General features: G+C 39.1%; 1 protein-coding gene across 7 annotated transcripts in view; it reads left to right on the forward strand.

Annotated features, from left to right (window-relative positions):
- The window catches only part of RAPGEF2 (Rap guanine nucleotide exchange factor 2), a 245,429-nt gene that overhangs the window by 114,681 nt on the left and 115,550 nt on the right, over nt 1-15,198 (forward strand). Inside the window, exons 1-2 of one of the 7 annotated variants that reach the window (XM_079771538.1) lie at nt 4,066-4,186; nt 5,064-5,369. The exons of 5 other annotated variants lie outside the window; for them this stretch is intronic. In XM_079771538.1, coding sequence (XP_079627664.1) covers nt 5,359-5,369 — 11 coding nt within the window. In that variant the 5' untranslated portion in view covers nt 4,066-4,186; nt 5,064-5,358. Of the gene's footprint in view, nt 1-4,041; nt 4,187-5,063; nt 5,370-15,198 lie in introns of those variants that run through there. One more of the 7 variants, XM_079771539.1, reaches the window with a different exon arrangement.

The raw sequence follows: 15,198 nt of genomic DNA on the forward strand, positions 1-15,198 counted from the left end.
ATATACTCTTGTTTGATTCCTTTATCATTATATAATGTCCTTCTTTGTCTCTTATCAAAGTCTGCTTTAAAGTCTGTTTTTTCTGATATATATTTTGCTACCCCAGCTTTTTCCTTTTTCTCCTCCCAGTACATCTTTATTGATTTCAGGGAGGAAGAGAGAGAGAGAGAGAGGCAAGGAAAGGGGAGGAGAGGGTAGGGAAGGGGGGGAGAGGAAGGAAGGAAAAGAGAGGGAAACCTCAGTGATGAGAGAGAATCATTGATCGGCTGCCTCCTGCACGATTAGGGGATTAAGCCCACAACCTGGGCATGTGCCCTGACTGGGAATCGAACTGTGACCTTTTGGTTCACAGGTTGACACTCAACCACTGAATCACTGCGGCTGTTTTTGTGGTGGTTTTTTTTGTTTTGTTTTTTAATTACATGAAATATCTGTTTCCATCTTTAGTCTCTGTATGTCTTTTGTTCTGAGATGGGCCTATTGTAGACAGTATACATATACGTCTTGTATTCTTATTCATTTAGCTACCCTATGTCTTTTGATTGGAGCACTTAATCTATTTACACTGAAAGTAATTATTGATAAGTTTGTATTTATTGCCATTTTATTCTTTATAACTATGTTCCTCTATTTTTTCTTTCACTTAAAAAAATATTGTTTTATTTATTTCAGCGAGGAAGGGAGAGGGAGAGAGAGAAACATCAATAATGAGAAAGAATCATTGATCATCGGCCTCCTGCACACCCCACATTGGGGATCGAGCCCACAACCCGGGCATATGCCTTGACCAGGAATCGAACCGTGACCTCCTGGTTCATAGGTTGACATTCAACCACTGAGCCACACCAACAGGGCTGCTACCTTGTCTTCTATATCACTAATGCTATGGGTACACCAATTCCAGCCACCACCCACTTAGTGACTGCAAACCTTTGTGGTGGGGCAGGATTTCAGGGTGCAATTTGGGTGAGTGAAGGAAAAATGGCACCTTCCCTAGAGATAAACAGTTCATTTTCTCCCCAATTCTGTCCAAACTTCCTCAATAGCCTTCCTAGAAAGTTTGTATCATAGGCCCAAGCTGGCCACAGCTGGCCACAGCTGCTGACAATTCTGCAGGGTGCAATCTTGGCAGGGTGGGCATTGGGTGGGTGGGGCTAGTGGATCTTCCCTTCAGGAGGCACTGGTCAGGCACTAGGCTGGGAGGGATAGCCCTCGCCCCAGAGCAACACCACTCAGTTTCTGACACCCCCTGAGTCACTTGGACCTCTACTCCACGGGCCAGGCAGCTGACTCTTCCCCAGGGCATGAGCTCAGCAGGGTGAAGCAACAGAGAGGGGGAGTTGGGCTATTGCATTTCCCCAGGCTGGTGCCACATGGAGGGGAGTGCTTGTTCCAGGAAACACGGTTTCTGTGTGCAGTGTGGGAGACTCAGCGCAGGGAGTCTGGGGGCTGTCCCTTTAGTTCTCTCTCCAAGCCACACACTCCATTATCTCTCCTCACATGACTTCAGTTTGCTCTGAGTGGCCTTCCTCCTGCTGGAGTCCTTTAAGAGGGCGCCTGGGTTTCTACCAGACTCCCATCTCTCCCTAATGGACAGATGTTATGTGGACACCTCTTTCCAGCTCTGGTGCGTTGGGCTTGGGAGTCCAGCATGTGGGTGCGGGCTAGCCCTTTTCATCTTTGCCCTGCTTTACCAATCTTGATGTGGCTTCTTCTCTAAATTCTTGGTTATAAGATTTCTGTCCACCTAGTCTCCAGTTGGTTATTCAGGTTGATTGCTCTATATTTTAGTTGTAATTACAGTTTGGTCCTGGGAGGAGGTGAGTGTAACTTCCACCTACTTTTCCATCTTGAATCCCTCTCTGCCTTTTTCTTAATTATGCCTTTTAAGAGTAAAAACTTTGCATCTTAATGAAGGTCCATTATGTTAACGTATTCTTTTATAGTTTGTACTTTTGGTGTCCTCTTTAAGAAATTTTTTCATAACCTTATGTCAAAGGCTTTCTCACGTTTTTCTAGAAATTTAATAATTTTAGCTTTTCCATTTAGGTATGAGATCCATTTTGATTTAATTTCATGTATAATATAAGTTAAGGGTTAAGGTTTATGTTTTTACATACAGATATTTAGTTGTTTCAGGACCATTTATTGAAAATAATATTTATTCATTAATGTGCCTGGGTACATTTGTTAAAAATCAATTTACCATAGTTGTTTAGGTCTATTTCTGGAATCTTTCTTCTGTTCTAAATTGCTCCACATGTCGTACCTAATACCGCATTGTCTTCATTTGTGTTACTTTATAGTAACTTCTGAAATTATGTAGTTACATCCGCATCTTTGTTCTTTATAAAAATGGTTTTAACTTTTCTATATCTTAGCCTTTCATTTTAAAATCAGCCCATCATTGCCAAATGTTGTTAGGATTTGATTGGAATTGCACTGGATTTATAGATCAATTTGGGAAGGTCTACTATTTTAACAATATTGAGCCCTCCAAACCATGAACCTGGTATAATTTATTTGTCTTATATAATTTCCTTTTGCAGATTAGCATTGCTTTGTAGTTGTTAGTGTACAAGTCATGCACACCCTTTATCAAATTTATTCCTCAGTATTTTATTTTTTATGATAAATAGTAGGTTTTTATTTCCTCTATAAGGGAAGAGCTGAAGCAGAGGTTAAACAATATGCCAGTGTTATGTATTGGTAGAATTAGAAGGAAAAATTACCTACAAAACAATTACCCTACAAAACAAAATGAAACAAGATAAGTATGGCTTCTGAGTAATGTCCATGTTTCATTCAGATGCTTTAAATAAATTGACATTTGTTACTTGATATCTTTGTAAGAAATTATATATGTATGTGAGTGTATGCTTTTCCTTTCTTGGAAATGTGGTTTTTATTAACTTTCAAATTTTATTAATGCAGTATTAGTCAAGTAGACTGAATTATTCAGGTTCACCCTTAGAAAGATATGCCAAGTTTTTTGGGAGGCCGGTGGCTTAGTTTTGGTGCCATTCATATGACTTTAAAGAATATCAGACTTTTGGTTGGCATTCTTGAGATCCTGTTTGATTCTTGAGATCAGTTCAGGTTCTTTCTGATTTAGGGCTAACCTCAACAATTCATTTGAATTCATCCACCATTTTTCTCATTGACAAGTTACATAGATCTTTTTGGTCATTTTTAGATAATATTTTAGAGCTAAGCTTCTTTGTCTCTTCAACACATACGCGATGAGCTGTGCACAATGCAAAGTGAACATTTAACAAAGGCATTTTTGGATAAAGGCGTGTGTCTACACGCTGAAGGGGAAAGCTGTTATGGACCATAACTTTTATACAAGCTGATCAGCTGCCATCTGTGTGCAAAGCACTGTGATCAGCAGAGACCTGCTTGTGCCACTGTGTAGACTGATAGCAGCGGATCAATTTAGCTGAGCTGTTCTCTCGCAGTGTGGTCACGAGGACATAGACACTACCAAAGGGTAGTCCTCGTCCACCACTGTCCTTTGCTGGTTCATATTGTGGCAAGGGAGAAAAACTGCTTGCTCTCTTCACCCCAGCTCAGCTGTGAGGTAAGCTCCACCTTTTTACTCTTGAATGGAAAGACAGAGGCAAAGCAGCTTCTTGCAACTTTTCCCCGTGTTGTTTTGATATAAATTTATGCTAGTCTTTTCCATGACAATCCCTCAAGCCAGGTATACAATTCAGCGTTCCTTTGGTGGAGAGCCATGTGTGTAGCACAGCTTGGGTAAATTTCAATAACAAAATTGCACTGCAGAGCACATCTAAGGATTTGACCTTGAAGACTCATAGGAGAGTAGACATTGCAGATTTTCCTACTTGCCCTTGACTTACAAGAGAGTAGATAATGAATTAATAGAAATTGATAAAGAGCGTCTGTCAGGCAGCCGCTGAGGTCATGAGGCTGGTATGCGGAAGCAGTGCCCATACAACATGCGTGACACAGAACTGCAGCCAGGAGGGGTGGGTGGGTCATCGAAGCAGGAAATTGGCCGTCAGAAGGAATGTTGGCTCTCTGCTCAAGCTCCAGCCGCCGCGTGGACTCACTGAGAGAAAATACACTGGGAAATGGGGAGTGCTCATTGCTGCAGAGAAAAGAGCTCATGGAAGGTGGCAGTGCCATTGCTGCAAAGATACTATTGAAGACAGTGCAGGTTAGATTTTTTTTTAAAGGAATTAAAATGTTAATAGCATAAATATCAAATGTTTAGTACTTCTGTGGTTACATAGACAGCAGGCTACCGAGACTTGAACAGAGGGGGAAAACACAGCTATGAGGCCCTCGCTTGTGATTTTTTTCCGTGTGCTCTGTTTTTATAAGCAAAGGTTAGATGTTGAGATTCACTGAGCAGCGGAACAAACTCCCGTTAATTTGTGCAGGGTGATGATTGTTAAAATATTTCTAAATGAGCCTTGAGACAAATTTAGGGAAGCTTAATTGTATGCTTAGTTTTCCCCAGTAGTTACTACTGAAATAGGAGCCTGTTAAAGACCATGCTTTATAAACAGTTTGTAATTTACACACACAACTTATATGTGTGCTTGGTGTGTATATGTTTTTGTTTTAAATAGCTGTTTTCTTTTTTGTTGTTGAACAAATGAGTGAGGATAAAATATTACAAAAAGATTAAATGCATTTTTACATTGTCTTTCAAACCACTTTTTTCTTATACTTCTATTAAAATTTATTCCTGTATATTCTACTGATTTTTGAGAATGGAATGAATGGCACCAGCAGTTTCTTGTTAGATTGTTTTTCTTAAAGTTAATTGCTCCTCTGCTATCTAAAGACAATGTCATGAATATTGTTTGTAAGTCCAAAATAAATACATAGATTTTGGTTTAGGAGCATCGTTACAGTCGTTTGATCAGATTTTAAAGGAAGAAAGTAAAATTTAGTAACTGCTTATCATTTCCTAGAAATGAAAGTATGAACCATTCATATCTAGAGTACTACATTTTTAATCATTTTGTGCATTAGGATTGCCTGCCAGTATAATCTCAGTATGGTTGCTGTGTAATCCCCCACAGGTTATAGCCTGGCATGAATAAGTTTACATTCCAGTACTGAGGCATTGCATTCCATGGGGCAGTTCTGACGCACAACAAGAATGTGGAGGCCCATACAAAGGGCGCGTTTAGGGACCCTGATAGAAGAGGCTTCTGTGCTCAGCGACTGCCTTTCGTAGAAACTCACGTTGGTAGAAAGTGCTCTTGAATCAACTTGGGTGGGGATCATGTGGCAACAGAAACTTAGAACAGGATGGCCTGACCAGAGCAAGAGCCTGCAACACCCTGTGTGGTGTGTCACTACCTATGGGTATCTATGAAAACTAGGTAAGACTTTATATTATCAAACGTCTGTGCTTCCTTGTTGTGTGCCTTGAACTTGAAAGAATGTTTACCAGGCTATTCGGTGTTTTCTTCTGCACATTTTTGATATTATAAAGTCATTCATTTTTCTACCTGTGAACATGTTGAACTTATTTCAATTTTAGGAGCAATTTGTAATTCTTAATTTGTACTGTACAAAAAGTTTAGCAAAAGTTATGTAACGGGAATGCAAATCTGGATTGTTAAACTGCTTTTTGAGGAAGAGTTCCTAAATTAGTTGTGCTGAGGGAATCTGAGCATTTAGGAATACTCTGCTTGTTACCCTGCAAGAGGTCTTTTCATTAATCATTTGCTGTGAGGTGGTTTTTATTTATTTATTTTTATTTTTTTAAATATCTCAGAGAACCGATAGATTGGACCAGAGTGAATCTGCATCACTTTTAGTTGTCACTTTTGGTTGTTTAAATGTAAGATTATAAGGACACTGAAATCCATTGAGGTTAAATAGTTGAGAGGCAGGCTTCACAGTGTATTTACACAGAACAATTTAGAAGGATTTAAAGGTAGTCTGTAATAATTAAATGTTCATGCAGTCTAGAACCAGAAGACTGTCAGCATTCTTAAATACATATACCATACTTCTCTGTCTCTCCCTCTCTCTCTCACTCTCTGATTTTATAGCCTCTGATGAAAGGCTGGTATCTAGTATAGAAAGGGCTCATAGGCTTTTATGCTAAGTCTTTCAAACCACTTTCCTAACAGGCCAAGTCTCATTAGTAACTGTTACCTACATCTTGCTTGTTTTTGAAAGACAATTATTCATATATGTGTATTCATATTTGTGTCTTGTACAATAGATAAGTATGCACATGTAGAAGGACGGAAATGATTAGAAGACTGCGATTAATTTGAAAAATATTTTAATTCAAGATTTAAAAAGAAGCTATGTCACTTTAAAAATTAAGGAGTTTAAACTTTAAAAATATCTTTGTTTATCTTGGTATGTGGTATTATGAGTGGCATTTCAAAGAAGCAGATGTTCCTCTGGTTGAAGTTCTGGCAGCAGCTGCCGAACAGGCTAGGCTTTTATAGATTTGGCATTCAGATCTTTGACGAGTCCAGGGTAACCCTCAGGTTCTTGGTGGTCATTTGTACTTTTGCTGCATTTGAATTGCCTTCTAAATTCCAAAAGCTGATTTCTGTTTCTCACTCAACTAGCTAGTGTGTGAGCCTAGCCAACCTCTGAGAATCCACCATCCAGCAGAGCCCTGTTCCCCACTTGTCATTGGGTTGGTGCTGTTTGGGTAAATGTGGTCACTATGGAGTATTCCTGAGAAGGCCCTGGAATTACTCCGCATAAATGTGAAGCTTCAAAGACTAGAGATTATGTTACTGAATGTGGAAAAGGGCTATAGAAGAAAGCAAGAGAAAGGGTAAGACCAATAACAGACTCCTGCGCTTACAGAGTCTGGCATTTCGGGCATCTGCTTTAACCTAAGGCTTTTAGGTAGGTTGGCTTAGTTTCTCCAGTTGTGAAATGAGAATTGACCTGGAGGGGCAGTTCTCATGGGAAGAATAGGATCCATATTATAATCACTGGAGGCCTTTTTCTAAATCCAGAATGTTTCAGGACCTTTGAGTAGCACATTGGATGATGGCGTACTTTCAGGTGTAAAACTGAAGGGAAAAAATACAGAAAGACATTTTACTATATAATTTTTAAAGTTTTTTTCTCCATTTTGAAATTCTATAAATTCATTTTGGCTTTGTGATACAATTGTAGGAGAAAATATGACATTGTTTTTATTAAACTCAGGATGCTAACTGTTCTGCCTGTTATCAGAGCTTCTTATGTACTTATCTTCCACAGAGTACAAACTACTTAAGAGTAAGGACTAGCCCAGCCAATGTGTCAGTGGTTCAGCTGTGACCTAGGAACGGTTTGATTCCTGGTCAGAGCACAGGCCCGAGTTGCGGGCTCGATCCCCAGTAGGGGCCATGCAGGAGCAGCGGATCAATGATTCTCATCATTGATATTTCATCTCTCCCTGTTCCTTCCTCTGAAATCAATAAAAATATATTCTTTAAAAAAGAATAGGGACTATATTTAGTGAGTTTCTTTTAAGCTCTGTATTGATTACAGAGTTTATATTGATTGTATAATGTGTCCAGTGATTATTTGGAAGAGGACTAGGAACAAAATGTTCTCTCTGTTTCCACATATATGTAGAGATAGGGCGAAGGTGAGGGTGGCCTCTAATTTATGGTCAAGGATAAAATGAGATTAATGCTGGGTAACAGAGAAATGGCTGTCTTCCTAACTCTGGTTTAAAATATTTCAGTATTATTTGTTTAGTTTTTCTCATCTCTTCCTAGTTTTTTGAACTACAGCTACTATTACTTCATTGCTTAATTAATGTAGAGAAGAGCTTGGTCCCAGGTTTATCAGTGGTATAATTCAGTCACAAACTTCATTCTTCCTCTGTCCCTAATGGTTTGTTGTTCTTTGGTTAAAGTGGAGTTTCAACTTTTTCTTATTCAAGTCCTGAAATTTTGCTAAGAAACCCAGAGCCATTAATACAAACAAAAATTCTCTTGATAAGTTGGTCTTTTAAAATCACCACCCTTGGGAGGAGATTTTAGTGTTGTTGCTTTCTTAATCGTTTATTGATGAGAGAGAAAGAGAGAGAGAGAGAGAGAGAGAGAGAGAGAGAGAGAGAGAGAGAGAGAGAGAGAGAGAGAGAGATAGATATGAGAGAAATATCGATTGTTTTTCTCCCGTACGCTCCACGACCAGAGATCGAACTTGCAACCTGGGCATGGGCCCTGACCAGGAGTCGAACTGTGATTTCCTGGTTCATGGGTCAGCGTTCACCCACTGAGTCATACTAGCCAGGCTACTACTATCTTTCTTTATGAACTTGTCTATTCTAGATATTTCATATGACTGTAATCATATAGTATTTGTCCTTTTGTGACTGGCTTATTGCAATTAGCATAATGCTTTCAAGGCTTATCCATGTTGTAGCATATGTCAGAACTCCAGTCCACTCTGTGGCTAATATTCCATTGTATATATGTATGTATGTGTATGTATGTGTACGTGTGTGTGTGTGTGTGTGTGTATGTATGTATGTATATCACACTTTGTTAATACATTCATCTGTTGATGGACCCTTGAATTGTTTCTACTTTGTGGCTATTGTGAATAATGCTGCAGTGAACATTGGTGTGCAAATATCTGTTTGACTTCCTGTTTTCAGTGTTTTATTATTTATGTAGCAGTGGACTTGAGGGATCTTTATGGAAATTCTAGGTTCAACTTTTAGAGGAAGTGCCAAACTGTTTTCCACAGTGACTACACCATTTTATACTCCCACCAGCAAAGTTTAAGTGTTACAATTTATTTGCATTCTCTTTATCACTGGTTATTATTAGTTTTTAATTGATAGCCGTTCTAATATCTCATTTACATCTATTATCAGTTGTGAAATAGTATCTCATTGTGGTTTGGATTTGCTTTTCCTTAATGACTAAGGATGTTGAAATTTTCATGTACTTTCTTAAAATTTTTATTTTTCAATGACAGTTTACATTAAATATATGTTGTATTAGGCAGTCATATACTTTACAAAGTGATCCCCCCGATATTTCAAGTACACCTGGCACTACACATAGTTATTACAGTATTATTGACTATATTTCCTGTGTTGTACTTTACATCTCTGTGACTATTTTCTAAGTACCAATTAGTACTTCTTAATCCCTTTACCCTCCCCCCCATTCCCCTCCCTTCTCACAACCATCAGTCTCTTCTCTGTGTCTGTAAGTCTGTTTCTATTCAACATTTCATTTTTTTAAATTATTGATTTTGAGAGAGAGAAAGAGAGATGAGAGAGAAATATTGCCTCTTGCACACACCCCTACCTCAGATTGAACCCACAACCTTGGTATGTGCCCTGACAAAAAATTGAACCCACCACCTTTTGGTATATGGGATGACACTCCAACCAACTGAGCCACATAGCCAGGGCTCAACTTTTCATATTCCTATTTGCTAGTTGTATATTGTCTTATTCAAGTTCTTTGCCCGCTTTTTAATTGGGTTGTTTGTCATTTTGTTGTTGCGTGCTAGGAGTTCTTTATATATTCAGGACATTAAACCCTCCTCAGATATATTATTTGCAAATATTTTCTCTCTTTTTTTAGATTGTCCTTTTAGTTTCTTGATAATGTTCTTTTTATGCACAGAAGTTTTTTTAAGTTTGAAGTTAAGTTTATTTTTATTTTTTGCTTTTGGTGTCATGTCTAAGAATCCATTGTCAAATCCAAGGTCACCAGTGTATTTATCCTTATGGTTTTTTTCTAAGGGTTTTAAGGTTTGGGCTCTTTTATTTAGGTAAGTGATCCATTTTGAGTTAATTTTTTGTTTATGGTGAGAGATAGGAGTCCAACTTTATGTGCAAATACAGTTGTCCCATACATAGTTGAAGAATTTTTTTTTTTGCCTTAGTTGGTTTGCTCAGTGGTTAGAGCACTGGCCCTCAGACTGAGAGGTCTTGGGTTCGATTCTGGTCAGAGGCTGGTCGGGGCTCAACGAATTGATGTGTCTGTCCCCCTTCCTTCTTCTCTCTCTGGAAATCAATGGAGAAAGTATCCTTAAGTGAGGATTAGCAAAAAAAAAAAAAAAAAAAGAAAGGAAGAAAAGAAGCTTTTCTTCCCTCATTGAATGAACGTCACACCTTTATCAAAATTCATTGGCCGTAGATATATGGGTTTATTTGTGGACTTTTAATTTAATTTTATTTTTTCTGTCCTTGTGCCAGTACCACACTGTTTTGATTACTGCAGCTTTGCAGTAAGTTTCAAAATCAAGAAGGTTGAGGCCTGTGACTTTGTTCTTTTTCAAAATTCTTTGGCTAATTAGGGCCTCTTGCAGTTCCATATGAATCTGGAGATCAGCATTTCCATTGTGCAAAAAAGGCTTTTGGAACTTTAATAGGGATTGCATTGAATCTGTTAGATCACTTTGCATAGTTTCTTATAAGACGTAATAACAGAAAGGAGTGCATTTGATGGGACTAACTGTGTGTTTCTGACAGTGGCACCAAGGAATATTTGTATGTTTGAGTATGGGTAGATGTATATAGATATTTGTATGTTTGTTTGAGTATGGATAGCTGTATATAGATATTTTAAAAAGAATTTTTCAGATATGCTAAGTATGATTCTGTTTTTGATTTTCATAAAAACAGAATTTTGGAGCAGGGAAGGACTTAAGTTAGGGCCTACTCTAACCTGATAATCTCAATAATGAGTAAAATGTAGAATGTGAGATCACATATTGGCTTGCTAGAGATCACAGTGATACAGTAAAATATTGACTCTCCTGTTCTCTTCATCTTACATGACTTTTTCACCATAAAGTTTGATGCATTAAATGTCACTATTATAAAGAGGATTGCAAACAGAACAAGAATATCCATAGGAATCACTCAAAATGTCTAACTTGGAAAAATTGCTTGATCAAATAGTTCTTTGGAATAATTTTTTCTCATATTTTTTATATTTTTCTCAAAGATAGTTTATTAAAAATGGCTACTAAAGTGTTGACTGGAGGGAAGGAAGGGAGGAATTTGGGAGTAGTGAATGGCAGGGATGGGAGGTGCAGTAGTAGAACAAGTCAGGATTACCTAGCTTGGCAGGATTTTCTCTTCATGGTTTTAGTCATCATAGAGCTGGGCCAGAGAGAATCAACCTGCTCTGGTGTTAAGATGGGAGTTCTCACAGATAGCGCAAAGGTGCTATGTCTGAGTTCACTAGTGCAAAGTTTTCAGGAAGAATGGGCAGTTAATATGCGTATCCACTTAATTACTTCTATAGTAAGGAAGAAGAGTTTAAGTTGAATACCGTTTTCTTTAAAATTTAAGCATGAATTGATTTGAAATTTTAGAGAAGTAAATACACTTTTTAGGTGCAAGAAATTTTAACCTAAGCCGCTTAAGTTACAGAAGAGAATTACATACACTCTATACTTGTTTGGATTTTTCATAATTTTCCATTGATTCTATTCCCATTCCTATTATAATATTCTAAAGCTTCGCCTAACTGGGAATGATTTAAAACAGCCTAACTTAGAACATATTTATACTGACTCTCTTTTACTTGCATTATTAATTGTGCTGGAATTTTCCAGATAAATATAGGGTATCTCAAAAAATGTATACATATACTCTGAATAATTTTAAAGGCAGTGTTTATTTTTTAATCTAATTTTTAAAAATCTTTATTGTTGAGTATTACAGATGTCCATACCCCCCTCCCCACATTGCCTTCCTCCACCTGGATCCCCACCCCAGACCCCTTCACCACCCTATTGTCTGTATCCATGGGTAATGCATATATGAATATAAATTCTTTGGTTAATTTCTTCCCATCCCACCACCTCTTCCCTCTGAGATTCTTCAGTCTGTTCTGTGTTTCCATGCCTCTGGTTCGATTTTATTCAATTCAGTTTATTTTGTTCATTAGATTCCTTGTTTGTTTATTTTGATTTTTAGGTTTCAATTGTTGATAGATATGTATTTATTGCCATTTTATTGTTCATATTTTTTATCCTTTTTTTTTTTCTCTTCTTCTTCTTGAAGAAGACCCTTCAACAATTCATGTAATACTGGTTTGAGGTTCCCTGGTGGTCTGGTGGTTAGAATTCAGTGTTCTCATGTAATACTGGTTTGGTGGTGATGAACTCCTTAGCTTTTTCTTGTCTGTGAAGTTCTGACCTTCAATTCTAAATGATAGCTTTGCTGGGTAGAGTATTCTTGGTTGTAGGTCCTTGGCTTTCATTACTTTGAATATTTCTTGTCACTCCCTTCTGGCCTGCATAGTTTCTGTTGAGAAATCAGCTGACATATGTATGGATACTCCCTTGTAGGTAACTAACTGCTTTTCTCTTGCTGCTTTTAAGATTCTTTCTTGCCGAAACCGGTTTGGCTCAGTGGATAGAGCGTCAGCCTGGAGACTCAAGGGTCCCAGGTTCGATTCTGGTCAAGGGCATGTACCTTGGTTGCGGGCACATCCCCAGTAGGGGGTGTGCAAGAGGCAGCTGATGGATGTTTCTCTCTCATCGATGTTTCTAACTCTCTATCCCTCTCTCTTCCTCTCTGTAAAAAATCAATAAAATATATTTTTTTTAAAAAAAGATTCTTTCTTGTCTTTAACCTTTGGCATTTTAATTATGATGTGTCTTGGTGTAGGCCTCTTTGCTTTCCTCTTGTGTGGAACTCTCTGCACTTCCTGGACTTGTAATTCTATTTCTTTTACCAGATAGGGGAACTTTTCTGTCATAATTTCTTCAAGTATGTTTTTAATTTCTTCCTCCCTCTCTTCTCCTTTCAGCACCGCCATGATGTGAATATTGGTACGCTTGAAGTTGTTCCAGAGGCTCCTTACACTGTCTTCATATTTTTGGATTCTTTTTCTTTTTGCTCTTCTGATTGGGTGTTTTTTGCTTCCTAAATTCTAAATCACTGATTTGATTCTCAGTGTCCTCTACTGTTGGTTCCCTGTGAATTATTCTTCATTTCAGTTAGTGTAGCCTTCATTTCTGACTGGTCCTTTTATGTTGTTGATGTTTTCACTAATTTCCTTAATTCTCACTAAGTTCCTTGAGCATCCTTATAACCATTGTTTTGAACTCTGTATCTAGTACTTTGCTTGCTCCCATTTCATTTAGTTCTTTTTCTGGGGATTTCTTCTGTTCTTTCATTTGTGGCATGTTTCTTTGTCTTCACATTTTGGCTGCTTCCCTTTGTTTGTTGCTATGTTTTAGGTAGAGCTGCTAAGTCTTCTGAAATTGGTAGAGTAGCCGTATGTAGTAGGTGTCCTGTAGGGCCCAGTGGCTCAGCCTCTCCAGTCACCTGAGCTGGGCATTCTGGGAGTGCCCTTATGTGCACTGTCTTGTAATTGAGCCTTGATTGCTGTTAGCGTCACTGGGAGGACTTGACTCCCAGGCCAATTGGCTTTGAGGACCAACTGTAACTACAGGGGAAGAGCTGCTGTGTAGGAGCTGACCCCATGGAGCAGGACTTGCTTCAGTGGGTCTTTAGTGCTCACCAATTCCATCCCTTGAGTGTATTGCTAGTGGATGTGGTAGAGTTGTAATCTGCTATGGTATGAAGCTGTTAACCAGGCGCACTTGCTCCTGGGAGGTACAAAGTCAGCCACTGCCTGTGCCTTGTCAGGGGTCACCCAGCACGAGCTACAGAGTGATCTTAAGATGGCAGTTACTTGTATTGGGCTTGGAGGTGCCCAGGAGAGACCAAGCTGTGAACCTTGGCAAGCTGCTGCAAGTGCCAGGTCTGGGTCCAGTTATCTAGAGGTATGGGGCACACTGAGTTCAGCTCCTACTTGTTTGAGAGCTTTTAGGAAAGTCTAAAGCCTGATCCAGGATGGGCCATTCATATGGAAAAGACACTGCAAACAGCTTGGGTGGGGCTGCAAATAATGTGGGCCAGGTTGATGGAGACTCAAATATGGTGCCTGCCACTCAGCTCTGGGAGTGGGGGGAGGGTCTCAGCAGAGGAACAGTGACCTCTCTGCCAGCACTTTTGTCTGGAAGAAAGTTGCTCCCCTGTTTCCACCCTGATGTCAGATAATTTTGTTCCTCCCTGTATGTCCCTGGATCCAGTGCTGGAGCTCAGAGGGAGTGAATCTAAGTTAAGTCTGTGCACGAGCCCTTTAAGAGGAACTGCCTGGGTCTCTGGCTGCCTCTGTGTCACTCACCTACAGTCCCTGCTGGTTTTTCCAGCCCAAACTTACAGGGGACTTCTCTTACCAGCTCTGGAAGCCTGGGCTAGGGGTCTGGTATGGGGCAGATACCTTCCTTGCTCCTCAGGGGAGGCCTTCTCAGCCAAGATAACCCTCCCGATTAAAAACACGCCACACGTGGGTGTCAGACCAGCCGTTCCACTCCTCCACCCCTCCTACCAGTCTTAATTATTTAATTCTCTAGTTCAGTGGTCGGCAAACTCATTAGTCAACAGAGCCAAATATCAATAGTACGATTGAAATTTCTTTTGAGAGCCACATTTTTTAAACTTCTTCTAACGCCACTTCTTCAAAATAGACTCGCCCAGGCTGTGGTATTTTGTGGAAGAGCCACACTCAAGGGGCCAAAGAGCCGCATGTGGCTCACGAGCCGCAGTTTGCCGACCACGGCTCTAGTTGTAGGGCTTCCATTCAGCCAGATTTCAGGCAGTTCTGAATAATGGTTGCTCTGTATTTTAGTTGTAATTTTGATGTGTTTATGGGAGAATGCGAGTACCATGTTTATTATGCCACTGTCTTGATTCCTCTGTAAGGCAGTGTTTATTAAAATAACATTTCAATTTCAAAATTGAGCTATCAGTCTGACTAGTGTGGCTCAGTGGTTGAGCACTGACCTATGAACCAGGAGGTCACGGTTCAATTCCTGGTCAGGGTACATGCCCAGGTTGTGGGCTCAGTCCCCAGTAGGGGGTGTGCAGGAGGCAGCTGACCAATGATTCTCTCTCATTGCTGTTTCTATCTTTGTTTCCCTTTCTCTCTGAAAGCAATAAATATTTTTTTAAAGTGTCATTTTTAAAAAATTGAGCTATCCGCTGTTAAAGTGTGAATACATTTTTTGGGACACCCTGTATATGTCTGAAATTTAACAATTTGAATTGTTCCTTGTCATTCTGTGTAAATAATGATTAAAGATAGTTAATCTTTCTCCAATGTGTATTTCTTGTATTGTTTCTAGTTTTTATTAATCTTGAGGGTTGGCTTAAATTTTATATTTTTAAATCTT

Source organism: Cnephaeus nilssonii, assembly GCF_951640355.1.
Source record: "Cnephaeus nilssonii genome assembly, chromosome: 5".
Taxonomy (NCBI): domain Eukaryota; kingdom Metazoa; phylum Chordata; class Mammalia; order Chiroptera; family Vespertilionidae; genus Cnephaeus; species Cnephaeus nilssonii.